Source organism: Diplotaxodon limnothrissa, linkage group LG20 (assembly GCF_057381915.1).
Source record: "Diplotaxodon limnothrissa isolate DT_005_m linkage group LG20, D_limnothrissa_male_GT1.1, whole genome shotgun sequence".
In the NCBI taxonomy this organism is placed as follows: domain Eukaryota; kingdom Metazoa; phylum Chordata; class Actinopteri; order Cichliformes; family Cichlidae; genus Diplotaxodon; species Diplotaxodon limnothrissa.
In genome coordinates, this window is record NC_140615.1 from 5,326,361 (window position 1) to 5,348,642 (window position 22,282).

Below are 22,282 nucleotides of genomic sequence, written 5' to 3' on the forward strand. Positions count from 1 at the left end.
GAGAATAAATAAACTACTGTGTACTGTAACGCAGAATACCTTTATTTCATGGCATTACTGCATGCATGCTGGTAGGAGTTTATATTATAGTCACACAAGATAACCAACTTAAATTGAGTTAATAAGATTGATCACATACCCACCAATATCCAGAAGGTTTAGGTGGGATTTTTATCAGGAGTAGCCTCAAGGTGGTGATGATTCAGATTCTTTTTATTTTTCGGTTGTTATTGTTACAGTGTACAGAGTGCTCCAACAGGTAGCGCTTATGGCCAGTGGTTTTAGTAAACTAACGTCCTGATTTCGCCACCTAGAGGATCATTCAGTGAACAACATGTTTAAATGAGTTGCTTAGTTTTCAGTGAGTGTGATTTGTGTGCAGACCCTTTGACATAAAAGTACTAATATTACACAGAGCTGACAACACTTGCAGTATACAATAAAGTCTGTTTACTGTTTACAGCTAAAGGCAGTTAGCACAGCTCTATGAGGGAAATATTTGTATAAATCTCTTCAGAGAGAGCTGCAGAAATTTGTAAAAGTCTGGGGGGGAATATTAAAACTGAAAATATGAGCAAATCTGGAGGTGCTAGAAAGATGTAAACTTGCTATATCTCTGCAGTCTGCAGCTACCAAAGTGTGATAAACCGGCTGTGCTTGTTGCATTTTGGGTAATGCAGGCAAGAAAAGCATGTTTGGTATAAAACAAAATAAAAGTAGGTTTGGGTTGGTTTGTTTTAACAGAGGTGCAGCAGTAAAACTGTCTGTCATACACACTCATAGCACACCTACAGTGTGCATGTGTTCAAACTCTTGTTTGGCATCTAACATGTTTTCATATACATTTTTTATGCTTTACCTTTAAAGATGAGAACTTGCCTTTTGTCTATAAAGCTCCTCACAAGTCTGTCCTAGAATGACTATCCTGTATATTACTTTTTAAGTACAGCTTGAATAGGGAAAAAGAAATGTGAAACAATGTCTGAATAAGGTTTGTCAACCATCTTTAACAAAAATACTTATTGAGTACCTTTATGAATTCCATGTCCAAATTCATCAAAGTCTGAATTTTCTATCATAAACTCTTGGTACTCTCATTGGTACATGGTTTTAAAGAGAGGCCATTCTCAAAATTATAAACACTTTTGATCATGTGCATCAGTTAAAAAGGTTAGCGCTTGTTTCTTTTTTATTATTCTTTTATTCCATGTTCAAAAAAATATTTATCACAAACAATAATGAAGAGAGATGTGCTTTTATAGAATTTATTGTAGAAAAGGAAACAACATTGAAATCATTTATTTTTACTAAACCGCAGTCATAAATTTTCCCATGAGTGTGATATGCTGAGGTGAATAGCTTTAGTCCACTTCTTCAATAGTAGGGCCCTGGGAGGTTCCTCCTGCCTGGCCGCCGCAGCTTCCTGATGGTGTTGCTCCCTGGTACAACTTTGTCACAACTGGTCTGCACACCTTCTCGAGTTCATTCTGCTGGTGCTCATACTCATCTTTCTCTGCAAGCTGGTTGTTCTCCAGCCAGGAAATCGTCTGGTTGCACTTGTCAATGACCATCTTTTTATCCTCTTCGCTAATTTTACCTTTCAGACTCTCATCCTCAACACTGCTCTTCATCTGGTAGGCATAGGACTCCAGCGTGTTCTTTGCTGCAACCTTGTCTCTCTGAATGTCATCATCATCCTTGTACTTCTCAGCATCCTGCACCATCCGCTCGATCTCTTCTTTGCTGAGGCGGCCCTTGTCATTGGTGATGGTGATTTTGTTTTCTTTGCCGGTGCTTTTGTCCACGGCGGATACATTTAGAATGCCGTTGGCATCAATGTCAAATGTTACCTCTATCTGTGGAACACCTCGGGGAGCTGGAGGGATACCTGTGAGGTCAAATTTGCCCAGAAGGTTGTTGCATTTGGTCATGGCTCTCTCGCCTTCAAATACCTGAATCAATACACCTGGCTGGTTATCTGAGTATGTGGAGAAGATCTGAGTCTGCTTTGTGGGGATTGTGGTGTTTCGCTTTATCAGAGGTGTCATAACACCGCCTGCGGTTTCAATGCCCAGAGACAGGGGAGCGACATCCAGCAGCAGCAGATCTTGGACATTCTCTGAGGTGTCGCCCATGAGGATGGCTGCTTGGACTGCTGCACCGTAGGCTACAGCTTCATCTGGGTTAATGCTCTTGTTCAGGTCTTTGCCATTAAAGAAGTCCTGTAAGAGCTTCTGGATTTTGGGAATTCTTGTGGAGCCACCAACCAGGACAATTTCATGAATCCTGGATTTATCCAGCTTGGCATCCTGCAGGGCTTTCTCAACTGGGCCAAGTGTTCCCCTGAAAAGATCTGAGTTGAGCTCCTCAAAACGTGCCCTTGTGATGGAGGTGTAAAAATCAATTCCCTCAAAGAGAGAGTCGATCTCAATGCTTGCCTGAGTGCTGGAGGATAAGATCCTCTTTGCCCTCTCACAAGCTGTACGCAATCTCCTCACTGCTCTCTTATTCTGGCTAATGTCCTTCTTATGTTTTCTTTTAAATTCCTCTACAAAGTGCTTGACCATTTGGTTGTCAAAGTCCTCCCCACCAAGGTGTGTGTCTCCTGAAGTGGCTTTGACCTCAAAGATGCCAGCTTCAATGGTCAGAATAGACACATCAAAGGTGCCTCCGCCAAGATCAAAGATCAGCACATTGCGTTCTCCTGTTTTGCCTTTATCCAGGCCATATGCAATGGCTGCTGCTGTGGGCTCATTAATGATCCTCAGAACATTTAGTCCAGAGATCACCCCAGCATCCTTGGTAGCTTGTCTCTGGGAGTCGTTGAAATAAGCTGGCACTGTGATGACTGCGTTTGACACCCTTTGTCCCAGGTAGGCCTCAGCTATCTCCTTCATTTTAACCAGGACCATGGAGGAAATTTCCTCAGGATAGAATGCCTTGGTCTCCCCTTTGTATTCCACCTGGACTTTGGGCTTTCCATTATCGTCAATCACCTTGAAAGGCCAGAGCTTCATGTCGGACTGTACGACTGGGTCATTAAACTTTCTTCCAATCAGCCGTTTGGCATCAAAGATTGTGTTATTGGGGTTCATTGCAACTTGGTTCTTGGCAGCATCTCCAATAAGCCTTTCTGTGTCGGTAAAAGCCACATAGCTTGGAGTGGTTCTATTGCCCTGATCGTTGGCAATGATCTCAACTTTGCCATGCTGGAAAACCCCAACACAAGAATAGGTGGTGCCCAGATCAATGCCAATGGATACTCCCTTTGGTGCAGACATTTCGCCGGTTCCTAGTACCTAGACAGATTTAGAAGACATTGCATTTAAATGGATAAAGTCTTGTTTTTGATAGTTTTCAGTATTAATAATATGTTTATTCCAATGATACTAACATAAAGTTTGAGCACTTGTCACACCCAAATCAGGGAGCTGCACTTAGAATTAAGAGCACACTGTCTGTGTAGTCGTTAAAGCTAATTGCTAGGTAGTAGTTTTACAGTGGTGAGGGCTAGAATTCACAAGACCAGTGAATCTAAATGCTTCACTTAAAAAAAATAAGCGAACTATAGATCGGTATCTGGTTATTCATATGTAGCCTTATTTTAATATTTAAATAAATAAACATTCAGACTAGGACTTAGAGACTATCCTTCATAAGTAAAGACTTAATATCAAGTATAACTGTTACACTGTTGCACATAACTGTTAAAGTTCTGGGTTTTTTTAGGAAATGAGTGAATTAGAGTAAGACACCCACACAAAGAAGTCCTCACTGTCTCTACAGTCTAAACTTTATCCAATCAGTGTTGCTACTTACTTTCAGTGGTGCACTCTCTGGTGCTCAGAAGTTCAGAAGGATATCCTGGGGATGTTTCCTTCGTGTCAGCTTTTGCCTCTGTTTCTTCTGGAGTTCATACCTAGACTGGCTGGGGCTCCTTGCTTATATAGTTACAACCAGGTTTCCAGAATGCTCCCGCCCCCTCCTCCTCAATGACTGAAGTGTTAATATTAGAAACTAATGCAGCTGGCTCGGTGCTCGAGGGCCGGTGAATATTCCAGAGTGAGACGGCAATCTGACCCTCAGCCAGCAGGGCCGACTCAGAGGGATACAATGTGGAGAATGTGGCAGTAAGGCACATTTAGGAATTGTGATGTGTTATGTTGAAGTGTGAGCACCCATGAATGTCAGTTTTATCCCCAAAATATTTACCTACTGAGCCAGGGACTCACAAAAGGCCTCTCCTTCATTTTCTGTTCTCAGTTTGTCATGGTAAAAAGACTCGCTTTATTGCTGATTTAATGCAATCGTTTACATAGATAGTATACACTTATGTCATTTTGATCACATGAAATATTAAAGTGATCTTGTTGGATCAAATTAAGACGACTACAATCATATGCCTGACATAAAGTCTAATATATATATATATATTTTGCCAACACACAGCTCATACATTATAGTTATACTTACAACCAGAAGCAGTGGAAGGAAGACAGTTAATGTACTTCTAATAAATGCAGTTTTACAAAAAGGAATGGTTCATATAATTAAGCTCAGCGCTAGTATTATGTTGTTATAAATCATTTAAAAGGCACATTCATATCATGGCCTCAAAGGTACTATCCAGTCAGAAAAACTCTTCAGTGAGGCGTCTGGAATTAAAGTGAGCAAATGGAAACTTGGGATGAAATGAGGGAAGATAAAGCAGTCAAAAAGTGTTTTACCAGCTCTCTGTAAATCTTCTCCAACTGCCTTTTTAGGAAAGACATCAGCTGCTCCACACCCAGACATAAAACAACATCTTAATCTGTCATTAGCAAAACGACATTACTTGATCACAAGACGTGAATAAACAAGACTTCATCATTTTGTTTATGTAACAGGCAACAGTTCATCATCATCACTGCTATAATAAAGGATGACTGGATGTTACCTTTTAGGGCATGTATGCAGATACCATTGAAACAGATTATTTGACGTATATATAAAAACAAACATTTCTAAAATAATCTAAGTTGTAACACAGAGTTTGTTTTGGCTCAGCCTAAACTCTGGCTCATGGAATGTACCTGGCAAATCTTAATGTCACGGTAGACAAAATCGAAAAGGTATCCTCTGTTTCATTCTTACGGCCATCATTTGGCACTGTGCGTAAATGGGGTAAACAAATCAGCAACTCTGTGATCTAGTAACATAATCTGAAGCAACTAAATACGTGCACATACATCATAGCATGCAAGTAGGCTTTTGTTTAAACACCTGACAAGACGTGTAAAATGTTAGTTGGTTATATGTTTTCTACATGCCTTAACTCGTCCTTTTTTATCATTTAACTCTACTTCTGAGGTGCTTTTAATAAGTTACATTCAGCATAAGTAAAATAATTCCTCCATTCTGTAGCTATTTAGAAAATAAAATAGATATCTCTGTTTGTTGCAGGGTAACTGTGCGTTGAGGATCGGGCATTCTCATTAATACCTGTAGAGAAAAAAACAAAACAAAAAGAGAGTTTAATTAAATACCAGTTTAAAAAGTGAAAATATGGACTGGTGCGTGATAATAGAAGCAGAAAAAGGCAGGAGCACCTACCGGTAATAATTAGGTTTGAAAGGGCCATTCTTGTTGAGGCCCATGTATTTGGCCTGCTCGTCAGTCAGCTCTGTCAGGTGGGCATCAAAGTTGGGTAGGTGCAAACTGGCCACATACTCGTCTGGGGGAAAGAGACAAAATGTGTGTGATGTGATCTTTTTAGTGAAGCCACAGGGTGGCAACAATGAGCAGCCTTTCAGAGAAACAGTAAAAACTAATTAGACTTCACAACTATTGTGATCCACACTTGCATACTGCTTATCATTTCTATATGATGATGGGGCGATCGTGGCTCAAGAGTTAGGAGTTCGCCTTGTAATCGGAAGGTTGCCGGTTCGAGCCCCGGCTCGGACAGTCTCGGTCGTTGTGTCCTTGGGCAAGACACTTCACCCGTTGCCTACTGGTGGTGGTCAGAGGGCCCGGTGGCGCCAGTGTCCGGCAGCCTCGCCTCTGTCAGTGCGCCCCAGGGTGGCTGTGGCTACAATGTAGCTTGCCATCACCAGTGTGTGAATGTGTGTGTGAATGGGTGGATGACTGGATATGTAAAGCGCTTTGGGGTCCTTAGGGACTAGTAAAAGCGCTATATAAATACAGGCCATTTACCATTTACCAAAGTAGCACAGTTTCAGTTTAAACAAGGCTGATTCTTACCCATTTTCTTTGGAAGGAGATACACATCCTGTTTGTAACGTCCTTCTGGAGCATTAAACAACTCAATCAGTGCCAGGGCCTACAAAACACAGAGCACACAGTGTTTACATGAGTCACAATCTAGGAAACTATGTGCCTGCAGACTGCAGGTAGTTTAGTAAGAAGGGACACTGTTATTTACTCGCCCAAGAAGTTACTGACACTGGCTCTAAAGGAAGAGTAGAAATTACTAACCTGAGTTGTTGCAGTGATAGACAACACAAATGTCGGCACTGTGGAGCAGCTCAGATTTAAGAGGCGACCCTGGAAAAAAAAAATACAAGATGTCTGACAAAACTGTTTAGTGCTGAACAAACTCCTGTTTCAACCTAGTTATGAGCGATACAAACACAAATTTTTGAGAATTTAAAAGACAGTTTTGTGAGGAAAGCTACCTCTGCCAGCAGGACGACCCTCTTTCCATCAGGCCAGATGATGTGGTCGACCTGAGAGCGAACCCTCTCCCAGGTCAGCTCGGGGCTGCGCAGGCTTGCCTGAGGACAAAAGACGTAAACACCATTGTGCGAACATTTCCATGTGGCTATGTTACCATGTAAACAAAGAATAGTGGAACTCCTTGAATTAGAAACTTCTTCCAATGAATTCACAAAAATTGAGAAGTACAGCCAAGTCCATAAGCATTCATACAATCACACAATTTTTCTAGTTTTACCTCTGTGCACCTCTACACTCTGCATCACAGCAGATCTTAAAACTAAAAAGAGAGAATCAAGATGTGAACAAGGTGGAGGCTTTAAGCTTTAATTTAAGAGATTTAACAAAAGTATTACACTAACTGTTTAGGAAATTGCAGCCATTTTTATACACAGTCGCCCATTTTCAGAGGATCAAAAGGACTTGGAGTACTGGTTGACAAGCAATTTCGTGGTCATGTGAGGACTGTTCCCTTTTTATTAGTGTTGAACTTCTATTGGTTAACTTTTCATGCTCTTGACTCGAGCTCGTTGCAGAAGGTGAAAGCTGAAAAAATTAAACAAAGGCATCAGAGAAAGAGCAAATATTTCAGCAGTCACCAAATCAACAGTCTCAATGAATGCACTGGCCACCTCAGTGACAGCAAAAGGCCTGAGAGATTACAGAAAACAACTAACCAAGTGAACATCACTCTCAAGGAGGTAGCTGTGTTATTGTCAAAATCTACAATCAAGAAACACCTTTATGAATGTAAATACAGTGTTCACAACAAGGTGCAAACCACTAGTGACACTCGAGAATGAGGAAGACCAGATTAGACTTTGCCAGAAAACATCTAAAAAGAGCCTGCACAGTTCTGGAAAAACATCTTTGGATGTATGAAACCTAGATGAACTCGTACCGGAATGATGGGAAAAGAAAAGTCTGAAGAAGGAGAGAAAAAGTTCATAATTCCAAAACATACCATACTAACCTTCGAACATGGTGGCAACAGTGTTATGGGATGGGTATGCATGGCTGCCTGCCAGTGGAACTGGGTCACTAATGTTTGTTGTTGTGATTGATAGAAGTAGCAGGATTAATTATATACAGGGATATACTTTCTGCTCAGATTCAGCCAAATGTTGCAAAACTGATCGAGCAAATGGATAATGTCCCAAAGAATGCTGCAAAAACTACCAAAGAGTTTCTCAATTTAAAGAAATGGGAAATTCTTCAATGGCCAAGTCACTCACCAGCAGAGCCAGTTTTGTGTTCAGTTACTGAATACAAAACCTAAGAGTGACCCACAAACAAGCAGCAACTTGAATGTGGCTGCAGTAAAGGCCTAGCAGAGCATGTCAAATGAGAAACACACACATTTGGTGATGTTAATGTGTTCTAGACTTCAGGCTGTCATTGACTCCAAAGGATTTGAATCCAAGTATTTAAAAAATCATTATATTTACATTTTTTCAGTGTGTCAGATTATTTTTGAGCCTCTGAAAATGTTGACGTATTTGAAAGAATAGTTTTTATACATTTCCTGCGTGTGATGGTGAACAGAGGCGAAACTACAAAAACTGTGTCATAGTCAAACTTGCAATCTTTACTGTATGTTTTGGATCAAAGGGGCACACAGAGATGTTACTTATGGATGTTTAAATTGAGATATTCAAGCCACAGGAAATTCAATGAGGAAAAACAAATTAAGTCACTTTTGATCATTTTCAAATTTCATTTTTGACTGAAAATTTAACAACACAGAGAACAGGATGTTTTTTTGTTTACAGACTCCTTTCTGTGTTTTACTTGTCATTTAGTGCCTGAATTTTCACACCTTAACCTTTCACTTTCACTTATTTAGGCTCCCCTACTGTTTATTCTAAGTGACCGTGCTTAAGAAGCTTTTAAAATCCATTGGGTATTTGTGGGGTTATTTGTTTGAAGTTTACCACATCAATCTCAGTATTGGAGTGTCCCATATTGCAGACGATGCAGCCATTCTTCATTCGGTCAAGCTGTTCTCTGGTGACGACATTCTTGTTGCCTGTATTTGAAGAAAAACACACGTAAGGTGTTGTTAACAGAGTCACCGAAGAGAGAATAAGCCAACGAAGATCAAATTTAAACTTGTGCTGCTGCTATAGCGGTGGAGTTACAGCTATATCTGTACTGGTGTTCATATTGCTGTCAACACACAAAACCAAAGAGCATCTGAGCATTTTGACTTTAAAAAATTTGGTTTTCACCCAAAGCCCTTAACTGTAATATTTAAAAAGACACATGCTGAAAATGTTGTGATTATCAAAGCAGAAGTAATGGATGTTACAGCATGGGGTACAGTACCAGTGCAAGTTATCACCACGTCCATCTGCCGAATGACCTCGCTCAGCTTGACCACTCGGAAACCGTCCATGCTGTGTGAACACGCATATTATAGAAGACCAGATTAGAAAAAAAAGAAAGAAAGAAAGGAAAAATCCACTGATAATATTCACTTGTTTGTAGCTTGCAATGCACAGGTGAGCAATGCTAAATAGTGAGAGTCAGTGAGTCACCATGCTTGCAGGGCACAGATGGGGTCAATCTCTGTGATGCACACAATGGCTCCGAGAGCTTTGAGAGCAGTGCAGCAGCCTTTCCCCACCTAAAGAGCACAAGACAGTGCACTAAAAAGATCTGCTGGACTTGTTAAAGTCATTCCATCTAAAGGTAAAAAAAAAATTAATAAAAGAATGATTCACCTCTCCATACCCACACACAACCACTTGTTTGCCTCCAAACATAATATCCGTAGTCCTCTTCAAGCTGGCAAAGACAACCAAAGCGACACATCATTGTGACCATATTGCTCCAAATACAACAAAACCTCATAACAGCAACTTTCTTGGTGATTAATTTTCCTCACCCATCGAGGATAGATTCACGGCAGCAGTAAAGGTTGTCGAATTTCTGCTTGGTAACCGAGTCGTTCACGTTCATGGCGGGCACACACAGCTTGCCAGCCTTAGACAGCTGGTACAGTCTGAAAGGACACATGGGGAAAACATGTTCAGGCATATATGCTGGCCGAACACACGTGAATCTTTCCACACAAACGTGGATGCAATTCTGTGTGACCTTACACTTGGCAGAATATCTGGCTAATGAAGTCCACTGAGAGCTTTGCATATACAGTTGCTGTGCCCAGCATTTGAGCTTTGCCATGCTTTTCAAATATTCTCCCATCATCTAATCACAGCTGATCAGTAAAACTAACAGAAATGTATGCATTCTCCTGTCATTTTAAACCATTTGCTACACAAAAACTAACATTATGCTTGAGCACATAAAACTCCAATAAGCAAAACTAAACAGAAAATAATTTTAAAGCAGTGCTGGTGATTTTTATTTGTCCTTACCTATGACCAAAAAATTAGTCTGTGCATAAAAAAACCTGAATATGACTTATATAATGGCCTTTGATACAGGTCCAATTTCTGTTGACAAAGTCATTCATTCAAAGTCATTCATCATGAAATGTATTCACTGAGAGCTTAAATTGCTTCTAGTGCATCTCTATCTCCAAAAAAATAAAATAAGGAAATACCAATAAAAAAAAAAAAAGGATTAAAAGCAGCTTAGTTAAAAAAAAGTAAAACGCAGAGGGCATGACTATGTTGGATAGTTTCTAGATTTATTTTAAACTCTAAAGTAGAGTCGTGTTCAAGACATAGGTACCAAACACACTCCACTAAAAGTCAAATCCGTGTGTGAAAAGCACTGCTGCAAATTATTTGTATTTGTTGGCTGCTACGTGCTGAACAGTACATCCCAGTTATGTTCAGGTAATTAGATCCTGTAACTGCCACTGTAGTGCTAATAGCAGTATAGTTAGTTTGTTTAGCATATATTTTGATCATTTTAAAAATGTTTTACACAACTGATATAAAATTCTAATTAGAAAAATTTTTAAATTTTAAAAAAATATCCATTAATGATAATTTAAGTTCTAACCAGTGCACTTGTCACAGCACAATGATTTGTCCTTTATCTTTTAATTTATTAAGTATTTACATTAGTTTGACTTTTATATTTTGTTGTCAGTATATACAGTACTGAATCTGCAAAGAGCTGATGAGTATTAAATGGCTCAAAAACACTGCGACAAGCTTAATTATTTATAATTCATAATAAGCTGCCATACGCACATGTCTATGCTGTAAAGAATATACAGCCTGGGTCTTACTGACATATTTTATAATGAAACCAATGTGAACCAAAAAGAATTACCAGACAGAAATTGCAGTTCAAAATACAAAAAGGCACGTGCTGCAGATAAAATGTAAACTCCACTAAAGCTCTAGATTTGCGACCTCATCTGACCTGTGAACACCAGTGACACTCTCCTCCACAATGCCCCTGGCTTTTTTAAAGACGCTGGGATACTTCTTGTAAACCCAGTGGGTTAAGTCTCCACCATCATCCAGGATCTATGGGGGGGAAAAAGTCAACATGGAAGATGTGCACACAGAAAAGACCGAGAGATTAAGACAGGCATTACATTCATCACATGACTATCCAGGTAATACCATATTGGCCTGCCAGCCTTCAGTGTTGACACAGCGATCAATACACCACCAGAAGTCGTCCTCTGATTCACCCTTCCATGCAAACACAGGTACCCCTGCAGGAAACAAAGCACACATAATTACAGGCAAAGACAGCATGAGCCACAGCTACATTAGTGCACATTACACAGTGAAAGGAGAGGTGCAAAGTGCTCTTAAGTTTTAAGCTTTCTTTGGGTTCATCTAACCTTATGAGCAATAAAGCAAAGAAAAATACTTTATTTTATGTTAGATAGTACATAGTTATTTGGAATTACATATTTTTTGTTCCACCCTATTGTTAATAGGCCTCTTCTTGCTTCTTTATTATACTTACCCGTCTCTGCAAGAGCAGCAGCCACCTCATTTTGAGTGGAGTAAATGTTACAAGCAGTCCAGCGACACTGGGCCCCAAGTGCTACCAGAGTTTCAATCAGGACCTGAGAAGGACCAATGAAATATGAAGATAAAGAAAAAAGTAACAGACATAAGAAGAGAAAAAGATGTCACATTAAAGGGACCGCTGATGAGTAGGATGAGCGGACGTACTGCTGTCTGAGCAGTGATATGGGTACAGCCTACTATCTTCGCCCCAGCCAGTGGCTTCTCCCCCTGGGCTCTCTTCCTCAAGGAGATCAGGGCAGACATGTCTGTGGACGAACAGATCAAGCAGCAGTTAATGGTACCTGAGAGGACACAAAGGCCAGGTTTTGTTTTGGGCGAGATAAGAAGGAAAGACCTTTTCGAATTCAAAAACAAACGATACCTAGAAGGCGGATGTGCAGTACATGGCTGTAAAATGGGTACTAACTGAACAACAACGTTAGCAACAGCTGTTGCAACCCAGGTTTTAAGGCTGAACAACACTTGCCAGGCGCTTACGCCTACTTATCTCTCACATGGATAATGTAAACAGGCAGAAAGGCAGACAAGAACAGAGAAACAGCAAAAGAAACCACACCATTGTGTTTTGAATTGTGAAGAAAAGATCAAATGAAATATCATCATGTTCCAAATAACACCAGCTTTGGGTCATAAACCACAGACACCAGGTAATCTATATTTTAAATTAATAAAAGATGACGAACAATGAAGGAATACATATAGTGTGTAACAGGGTAGTTACATAACTACCCTATTACACACCTGCATCACGATAAAAATCAATATGTGGCCATCTTTTAAATTTAAACTACATCATCCTGTTTGAAAAAAGGATTTCATAAGAAAACTTTAACCTGTTATGATCAAAGTACAGACAATCATAGGTAAAAATCTTTCATCTTTGAAATGTCCACAATGCGCCAGTGAGGTCTGATGCATACATACCTTGTTCTGCAATTTCAATTTCTCGGCGCCCAAATTCAGCTTGTTTGATGTTCTTCACACAGAAGTCGCTGCTGCCGTGGGTGTTGACCTGGGCTTTGTCCCGGGGAGAAGTTTCATCATCGGAGCTGTCAGTGTAGGATGCAGCTTACAAATAGAGAACACAATAGGTCACTTTTGTGGTAAAGCACACAAAAGAGCCAGTTGTGAAATTTATGCTTTCAATGCATTGTGTAAAAGCTGGAGCTACAGTGTGTATTTTTGTGATGTATATGAATAGCTTTTCCAGGTGGACATGCAAACATAACTCAATCAAAGAACTGTTAAGTGAACTTCAAAAACATACAAAAAATGTTTTGTTTTGTTTTATGTATGACTGAAGTAATTGCTCAGTTTTCAGCAATGAAAGTGAAAGTACCTGAGCTGTAGCTGTCTGTGGAGGACTGCGAGATGGACCGTGACAGCGAGCGGCGCCCTGCCTTGGTCGGATACTTGCTGAATTCCTGTTTGTCCTCTGCATTCGCAAACTGAATCTACAGAGAGCCAAGGAAAATGCCACACAGTGTAAACATCAAAAAACAAAACAATCCATTTATTTAGCGATTTGATATTTGAAGTCTTCTATCTCTATGGATTTATCGGACGTCAATGGGACAAGTGGAGGTCAATAGGACAAGGTATCATCGTGTTTCACATCTTAAAAGTGATGACACTATACCTTACACCGTACCTTCACACTTCATTAGTTTATGTTTGCATTCATTGTCCTGTTTCTGTTATTATCCCTTCTAAAGATAAATCAGCTTGTTACAGGAAATCACAGGTGGATCAAGAACAAGGGTGCTGATGCTTATTTTTAGATGGTCCCTTGTGATTTATGTTTTGTTCAAATGCATGCGCTTCAGTTATTGTTGGTTGTGATTCATCGTGTCAATCCAAGCCTTCAAAGGGCCCAAGATGAAAGATCTGGAAAAAGATAAATTGGATCACCAAACAGCTAGTGTGGCTATTTTCTAGCCAGGCATTTGATTAAAGTCTAAACTGTTGAATCTCTAAACCAAAGCACTGGAGAACTGATTTTAACTGGTCACAGAACGGTAAATAGAGGACTGTATGAAAGACACAGTTTAGGCCAACATCACAGGCAGCTCAGTTACTCAGTGCTTATATTATAGGTAATATTTCTGGTACCTTTTTGTTTTGTTTAATTTTGTAACCTAATGATGACAGAAAAACAACTACTGCAAGTTTAGCAAGCTTGGTAAGTATGACCATTATCTTCCATGGAAGGACCAACAAAAGCAATGTTACCTAAACATTACTATGTACTATCACTGTCTGCCTTTCCAATAATTTCTACCCGTGTCTTTGTGTAAAGTCTGTGACCTCATCCATGATATTGTGCCACGTGTCTTCCTCACAACACTGTTTAACATCACAACATTGTATAATGTCATAAAAGCATGCCTAGTGTCCACGCACAAAATACTTTTTTCCATGAAAAATGTTACAAGAAAATTGTTCACTTGACCATGTCCAAAGTTCATGACACCTATTCAAAGGTATTCTTATTTCTTGAGCTTTTTAATTCTTCGTAGTCTTCATGGTCATGCAGTCGAGGAGTGAGGATTTCAGAAGGATAGATCTTTACACAACTCTACCATAAACATTTACTATGAGTCAGTGATAAATTGTGGCAATGCACAGAATTCCCTCTGTCTCCTATTTAAATCTTCATATCATGTGTTTGGACTGCAAACTCAAGTGCAGACTGACAGAGTTGACACAACACACAGATGAAGAATCCGGGAACACATGTATCCCAGATTAACAAGAGTGAGTCAGATCACACTCGAGTATGTGTGTGTACACTGCACATACATCAACCTGTAGCTATGTCCTTCAGGTAGAGCGTACTCTTAACAATTATGAAGAGTAATAACGCATTACTGGAACAAAATCAAATTAACAGATTTTCTTTATACATACAAATTTAGTTCTGATAGAACGTTTTACGGGTGGATGCAACAGCTACACATGACTTCACATCAACAAAATCCCCCAAAAAGCTGAGGCTGATTGAATGGGCTAGCATCAGCATAATGCACAATCACTAGGGAAAACACCCCAACATAACCATAACTTTAATTCTCTGCTTTTATCCTAATTACAATGATCTTCATTAACTTAAAATGTGTGGTCAAAACTAACCTTATTTACTCAGCATTTTAACCCACAACGCCTCTTTCCATGAGCAGTGACACCTGGGCTTCAGAAACCTACCGTGTCAGTATAAAGAAACTCAAGAAGCCTGTGAGACAGGCTAAGCTCAGGAGAGCTCTGCATGTCTCTGTTTTCACAACTGTGAGTGTGCTCCATCTCATATGTTCGCAAAATATGTCAACATGAGTACTTTTATGTTTACTTTGCATCACTTTGCAGCCTTGAGGATTCAACAGACATTTCACACAGTCTCTTGAGCTTTACTGAATTGTTCTTTCTCAATATTCAGACCAAAATCAAGAGGCTAATCGAATTAATGATGAATTACTCAGCGTTGGTGAAGACAGCATTATGTTTCCACTACGCCTACACGGGGAACCTGTGTGAATAACCTTGGTGTTTACTAGGAAAAATTGCGCTACTCCCTGCAGGTAAACTGAAATTTATGTTTCAAGGGGAAAAAAAAGTTTCTGTTAACTGCAGGAAGAAGACAAAAACCTGCGACTGCCAAAAAATACTAAGGCTCCTGTGTGTTTGAGCTATCTAGTATCTAGAAGAAGTTCTCAGTGATACATTAGCAGCAACTCACCCTTTCTCTCCCATGCCCATGCCCATGCTTGTGTGCCATTGTTTCTTCCGTTTTCCAGCCTATCTGCCTGTTGCTGTGTGTCCTCTGTGCAGTAGTACTAGGTGTCCCTGATGCTATTATCCCAGAACACTCCCAGGCAGAGCCAGGGGGAGGTTCCCACCTATTATCATGATTTCTAATGGCCAACCTGGAGAGAGAATGAGAGAGAGAGAAAGACCTAAAGAGAAAGGGAGGGTTTATTCCAACCAAGCTTCTCTTTCTCTTTAGTCTCTCCAGTTATGCCCTTGAAAACTTAACGCTAAAATCTGCAGGTTGTATGTTATGGTGAGTTTTTAATTGCTGAGGCAGCACATGCAAAAAGATTCAGGTATATATGTAGGTTGCGCACGAACGAGAACCGTTTCAAAATCACGTGCACACAAAGTAATAAACAAATTTGCCTCAGCTCTTATTTTACACCTATGCGCCTGATTTGCACAACTAAGGTAAACAGAGATTGACAGAAGGAATTAAACTCTGTTTCCATTAGCCTTCTGCTGCATCAATACGTGTCCCATGGAGTCCCTAAAGCTAAAAATACCCTTTCTCTCCTAGATAGCAGGCCAGGTCAAAGACTTAAGCTGTGGAGTGTGACTTTCAGTCAGTGTTGTAAGGGCTCAATGTAGGCCTGACATAAGGCGACGCTAGCTACTTAGTCAGACACAGCTAGTGCTCTAAATCACTGCCCTGCGGAAAAGGCATACAGTCTTATCCACATCACCTGATCTTTGTATACAGACTACTCACAGTGATTAAAACAGGTTCAAAGACATGTGGCCTGCAATATTTATATAAGTAAAAATGGTGCAGTGACACACTCAAAGGAGTGAAGTCCAGTTGCAGTTTTCAAATCAGGGTACTTCGTTTGGTGCGCAAAGGCACCTGTTTAGATCAACACATGCATGACCGATTACAGTGTTGTGAAAAAAATACAACTCTACTAATCCTTTCTCCAAGACTATCCAACCTTTACATAAGTAAAGAGCATAAGTCCTAAAGCAGTTCAGAATCCTAATCTTACTGTCAAGTTGTTTTTCCCCTGGATTATCTTACTGCACTGTTTATTAAGAAATCCAAACTCCTGATAACAAATACTGTAATTAAACTGTACCTGTACTGTACTTAGTGAATGCCAAGGGCAAAACCTAGAACATAGAAAATGGTAAAACTACTGAATGTGCTTTATTTTTAACCTCATGATGACTTTTCCTTCACTGGAAATGACTGTAAGTTTACACATGTAACACAGAATGTACCTGGTACATTTTATCTTTACATTTTTTCAAAGCACACTCATGTCTGTGTCTTTAGAGATGAATGTGAAGGTCTCTGTATCCGATTCTGGCAGCAGGGCAACCCAAATCATCCCTGCTTGAGCCCCTGCTTCACCTTTAACTTTACCCATTTTCTTTGCTGTGCTGTTTTACCACACTACATTTTCCAGTCTTCGTTACCACTTACCAGGAGCGGAAAAGTTATGTTTGACCTTCATGAATCTCTTCCATAATGTTGGCAGACACGCAGGATGAGATAGTGAAGCTAAGGTATCATCACATTTCAGATCCTACAAAGCAGCCCACAGGAATCAGATAAATATGATGATGCATGAACAGATTCACGGTGAGCAAGTCCCATTCCCAGGGGGCGTATTACATAACCATTAGATGGATTCAGAGAGAGAGGAGGCAGAGGATTGGTGTTCTCTGACTCATCTGCCCTCACGCTAACTCACTCGTTTTTAATTTGTAGCATTGACTTTGTTTACTCACGTCACCTTTCAATGTAGTAGTTCTGCTGAGTTCTAAGTCTTCTTTTCAATATGTCATTTATTGTGATTTCAATCAGATTGACACTCTTTCCAGTCATTTACAGTAATTTCTTTAATCATTCTTCTTTTTTTTTTAAGCAAACAGACTGCTCAGTTTGACACCGGGCTCTCACATTTATTCATAACACAGTGCTTTGTTTTCATAAGCACAGTTCACATTCCTACAATCCAATATGTTCTCATCAGGCACCCTGAGGCGGCTCACAGTCCACACATTATTGCATTCTGTGAGCTAGCAGCTTGAAATCTACGATGTTGAGAAAACAGGTGTTTTTATTATTCAGTTATTTATCAATTATTATAAACACACTTTGGTTAAACTTACTCAATTCACAAATCCAGCCACAAAGACAAGATGACAGGAATAACAAACATACCTAGTGCAATTTTTCCACACTGCGTAATGATACATTGCTTGTAGCTTACTTATGAGTGAGTTTAAGGGCGAGAAAAACCTACTGTTCCTTTAACAAGGTAAGTCAGATGTTTCAGTCTGAACACTGTTTTTTGATGAGCCTTACAGAATTCTAATAAGTGGATCTTTAAGGCATCATACAAAAAAAGTAAGCTCAACCCTGATTACGTAATAAGACAGAACTCGAGACCACTTGTGCATTTGTGTTTTTGAGGTGGCATGAAGTAAGTTTACTCCTGAGTGCTGAAATACTCTTTGTTAAAACACATATGAGCCGATATTTTCATTTCATGCACCTGTTATGCACAAATATCTAATCAGCCAATCACATGGCAGCAAGTTAGTGAATTTAGGCAAATACATGTGGCTAATAATACATGCTAAAGTTCAAAACAATTCACATCGGTGATGTGGGGAGATTTCTTAGCACACTTTGAACACATCGTCTAAATGTCACAGACTGCCTGAGTAATGTCCATCCCATTTATAATACAGTGTAATCATCTTCTAATGGGTTCATCCATCAGTACAACACACCATTTCACAAAGCTCAAATCATCTCAAACTGGCTTCACAGTGAGTTCAGTGCACTCAAATGGGCTCCACAGTCACCAAATCTCAATCCAATAGAGCTCCTTTGGAATGTGGAACGGGGGAGATTCACATTATAGGTGTGCATTCAACAAATCTGCAGTAACTGTGTGATGCTATACATGATAAATATGAACTAGCACCTTGCTGAATCTATGCCAGACTTAAGATAGGTCTGAAGGCAAAGGGGTATCCAACCTGGTAGTAGCAAGGTATATCTAAATCTAATCAGGCTTAATATTAGGATGAATATGATGAATATCTCTTCATCATGGCACCTGTTAGTGGGTGGAATATATCAGGGAGCTATTGAACATTTTGTGTAAGGATTTGAGCGAGTTTGACAAGGAACATTATGAAGGGTAAACAACCGTTTCAGAGCATCTCCAAAACTGCAGCTGTTGTGGGGTGTTCCCTGTCTGCAGTGTTCAGTATCTATCAAAACTGGTCCAAGGAAAGAAAAGTGGCAAAGCAGCGACAAGGTCATTGGAGGGCAAGGCTCAATGAGGCATGTGGGGGGTGAAGGCTGGCCTGTGTGTCCAATCCAACAGATGAACTACTGTAGCTCAAACTGATGAAGATTTTTCTGACAGAAAGGTGTCAGAGTACACAGAGCATTGCAGGTTGTTGTTTATAGGGCTGCATAGCTGCAGACCAGTCAGGGTGTCCATGCTGAACCCCTGTACCCCCAAATGCACCAACAATGGGCACATGAGCATCAGATGAATAATTTTCTATGTGGTATAATTTTCTTTCATACCACATGGATGGCAGGGTGCACTTATCTGGGGAACACCTGGCACCAGGATGCACTAGGGGAGGAGAGCAAACCAGCCCTACGCTGGCAATGTTCTGCTGGGAAACCTTGGGTCCTGCCATCCACATGGATGTTACCTTGAGATATACCACCGAAGCATTGTTGCAGATAATGTACACCCTTTCATGGAAACAGTATTCCCTGAAGGCCTCTTTCAGCAGGATAATGCACCCTGCCACAAATAGTTTGAGGACCACAACAATTTTGACATCTTGACTTGGCCTCCAAATTCCTCAGATCTCAATCCAATTGAGCATCTGTGGAATGTGCTGGACAAAAAAGGCTGATCCATGGAGGCCCCAACTCACATCTTACAGGACTTAAAGGATCTGCTGCTAATATCTTAGTGCCAGAGATCACAGCACACCTTCTAGGGGTCTAGTGGAGTCCATGTCTCAGTGGGTCAGCAGCAAAAGGGGGACCAATACAATATTCGGCAAGTGGTCGTAATGTTATGACTGATAAGTGTATATGCGAGTATTTAAAAGTGCAAAGCAGCTAACATTAGGTCATAACACAGATGTGTGAATCATAAAAATAGGTGTCAAACACAGGCAAAGTCACCCCCAAAGAACCATGGGTATTAGAAGTCAGAGGTCACCTTGAGGAACTGAAATATATCTGATATTACTAACACAGTTGCCAGACATTATAACTAAAAAGTTCCAGAGGGCTTAATCACCACTCTGTGACACAGTCTCATATGATCAGAAAAACTTCCCTGGTAGAAGAGTCTGCAGAGATTTGAGCAGGTTTGTTCTGAGAAACAGACAAAGAAGCCTCTAATCAGGAGTTCCATGATTATCCACTAGCCGGTACCAGATGCTGTGAAGAGCCACCTCATGTGGATTTTTGCTGTTTTCTCAGATTATATAACACGCAAGAAACTTAACATTCACAGGTTCTTCTCACAGGTGCACCCTGTGCTGCTTTTGCATGTTCATGATGCCTTTCCTCCAACTAACACTGATGATGTCCTCATTACCTGCACATGAGAACTAATTAAAGACAGATATAGAGCTCACTACACATTAATGTGATAAAAGTTTAGGTTCAGTTCACATGTTATTACACATTTGCAAATCTCAAGGTTCTGTAACTGTAAACTACAGTTTATGGTGGATTTATTTTTTTTCCCCACAACACAAGGGTACACCTGATTAAATACCCCCTACTCAACTGGGGGACCCCACAGACTCAGTTGCGTTAGCCCTCACACAGTAGTTCTGCACTTTGCTGAGGTCTTAAATCAGAGGTTTAAGAGCTCAGCTTGGCTTTTAGTTGTTTCCTGCCTGCTGGCATAATGTTGACATTGTGCTTTAAACAGACGGGAAGGCAACTTGAAGACAGATTTTAACAATCATCTTGTCTTTAAAATTATATGTTCTTACCCCAGTAATAACACAGTAGAAGGTATTATTAGAGTAACACTACATATGAGACAGTTAGCAAAGCTTTCCTTAATAGCTGGCTTCTAAGATACATGAATATGGGTACTTTAAATGTTTAAGATTATTTTTGCACTTCCCACCTCACATTGGGATGGAGTGTCCATCATTCAAGAATGCATTAAAGCTCCAACAAAATTCCCAATGACAACTTTGGAGCAGACATTCACACTGCACCTTATTAACAATACATCAACACAGTACATTACATTGCCTACACTTGGACTTCACTGCAGCACGATGCGTACCAACGTGAAATCCCCTCCTTACTGTGTCTGTGCCCAATGGCAGTGACTGCTGGGAGCATCACGTTTCTTACCTTCTTGACGGATTTCAGTGTGGGGACTGCGGTGAACGCTGCGGAAGTCATTTCTCCAACGTTCATATTCACATCACTGCTGTTTTTGCTGACAGTCAACACGGAATATTTTTCCGCAACGTTTTCGGTCTCCTTGACATATTTCGTGCCCTGTTTAACCTCCGTCTTGCTGTCCACAACTGTGTCTGTCATTGCATCCGAGTGATATCGATACTGTTACTGGAGAGGAGAGGGGGGGAACAAAAGCCGGTTCTGGATTGAGTTGAAACTAATACCCTTAGCTTCGCCTTCTTGCTCTCTTGGCTAAAGCTTCGTGGCTTAAAAATGACCGAACCGACGCTGAAGCACTACACCACGGAGCAAAGCTAACAAAGTAGCCCACTTCACTAGATATGACGCTTTTTTTCTCCCTTATCTACTTTCTAAAAGACTCGCACGGCCACTTGCTTCGGTCCTGCAGGTCTGCTGTCATCCACAGACGGCAACATCTCCCAAGGTGAGGGAGGGAGGGGGCGTTTTGTTGAGGCTGTCAGACAAACCAGTGGGCAGTGTGTAGGCGGTGATAAGCCAGTTAGCTCCAGTGGACAGGAAAGTGACTGCTGAATGTGTAACGGCTGAGGCCTCGCTACCCATAAGGAAATAAATTACATAATTTATTCGTCATTTGTGAGACTAAAATGTCAGATGTTCAGCACTGCAGTTTTTTTCTTTTGCTCTGTTTTTTATGCTTAGTGCTACACTTGACTGTTATACAGCCCCCTGTTAATCAGCGTAGCGCTCTTAACACAAGTCCCGCCCACTTTTTAATGATTGGCTGATCGGGGACCAGCGTCCGCAAGCTACAGCCCCTGATTGGCAGAGTTTGCTAATCGCGATGCTTTACCTGGGAGGTCCTGTTCAGGGAAAAGGGGAACTAAAGTCAACCTCCGGCTAAATGTACACGACTACGCATGACTACTTTGTTTCAGCTGCCTTACTGAATAAGATAATTAACTGAATTTAAAATTCTTTAAGACTGCAGCAGGACCAGAATTCTGTATTTGCAATTTCAAAGGTAATAAGATAATAAAGGCCTTATATATCCTATATTTCTGAAATTCTTTATATGGGTCAAGAGTTATTTTCACCAGCCTTCTCAGGTGGGATGAGTCTAGTCTCCCCAGCACATTCATCATATTAATGTGAAATGAGGGCAGCCAACCAGACAGGATGTTTTCTTTACCATCTCCTGTTTCGTATTATAAATGTTACGCAGGATCACAGACAGATGGCTAGCTCTGATGCCTTGCCCTGTTGCAGTTTCTCCAGCTGTCTCCTTACCTGGCCAGATGTCACAGTCAAGCAGAGGGTGTTAATCAAATATGGAGGAATCTGATCCATGGAGTTCAATTGGGGAAAA

The 22,282-nt window shown here is 40.5% G+C and overlaps 2 protein-coding genes across 3 annotated transcripts; both read right to left on the reverse strand.

The window, feature by feature from the left end:
• Window positions 1-1,193: 1,193 nt before the first annotated feature.
• hspa1b (heat shock protein family A (Hsp70) member 1B) lies at window positions 1,194-3,901 on the reverse strand. Its single transcript, XM_085344234.1, has 2 exons — window positions 3,820-3,901; window positions 1,194-3,299 (listed from the first exon to the last, which is right to left on the reverse strand). The coding sequence occupies exon 2, from the start codon at window positions 3,279-3,281 to the stop codon at window positions 1,362-1,364; it is 1,920 nt and encodes a 639-aa protein (XP_085200360.1). The 5' UTR covers window positions 3,282-3,299; window positions 3,820-3,901; the 3' UTR covers window positions 1,194-1,361.
• Window positions 3,902-5,310: 1,409 nt separating this feature from the next.
• ahcyl1 (adenosylhomocysteinase-like 1) lies at window positions 5,311-21,347 on the reverse strand. 2 transcript variants are annotated; one of them, XM_085345652.1, is made up of 17 exons: window positions 20,884-21,347; window positions 13,033-13,147; window positions 12,618-12,761; window positions 11,838-11,938; window positions 11,626-11,728; window positions 11,271-11,365; window positions 11,065-11,171; window positions 9,608-9,724; window positions 9,444-9,507; window positions 9,258-9,346; window positions 9,046-9,116; window positions 8,652-8,746; window positions 6,678-6,776; window positions 6,478-6,546; window positions 6,244-6,322; window positions 5,593-5,713; window positions 5,311-5,481 (listed from the first exon to the last, which is right to left on the reverse strand). In XM_085345652.1, the coding sequence occupies exons 1-17, from the start codon at window positions 21,073-21,075 to the stop codon at window positions 5,475-5,477; spliced, it is 1,668 nt and encodes a 555-aa protein (XP_085201778.1). In that variant the 5' UTR covers window positions 21,076-21,347; the 3' UTR covers window positions 5,311-5,474. The 2 variants fall into 2 exon arrangements, with proteins under 2 accessions (XP_085201778.1, XP_085201779.1); XM_085345653.1 differs by lacking the exon at window positions 5,311-5,481 and having other exon boundaries at window positions 5,589-5,713.
• Between the last annotated feature and the right edge of the window lie 935 nt (window positions 21,348-22,282).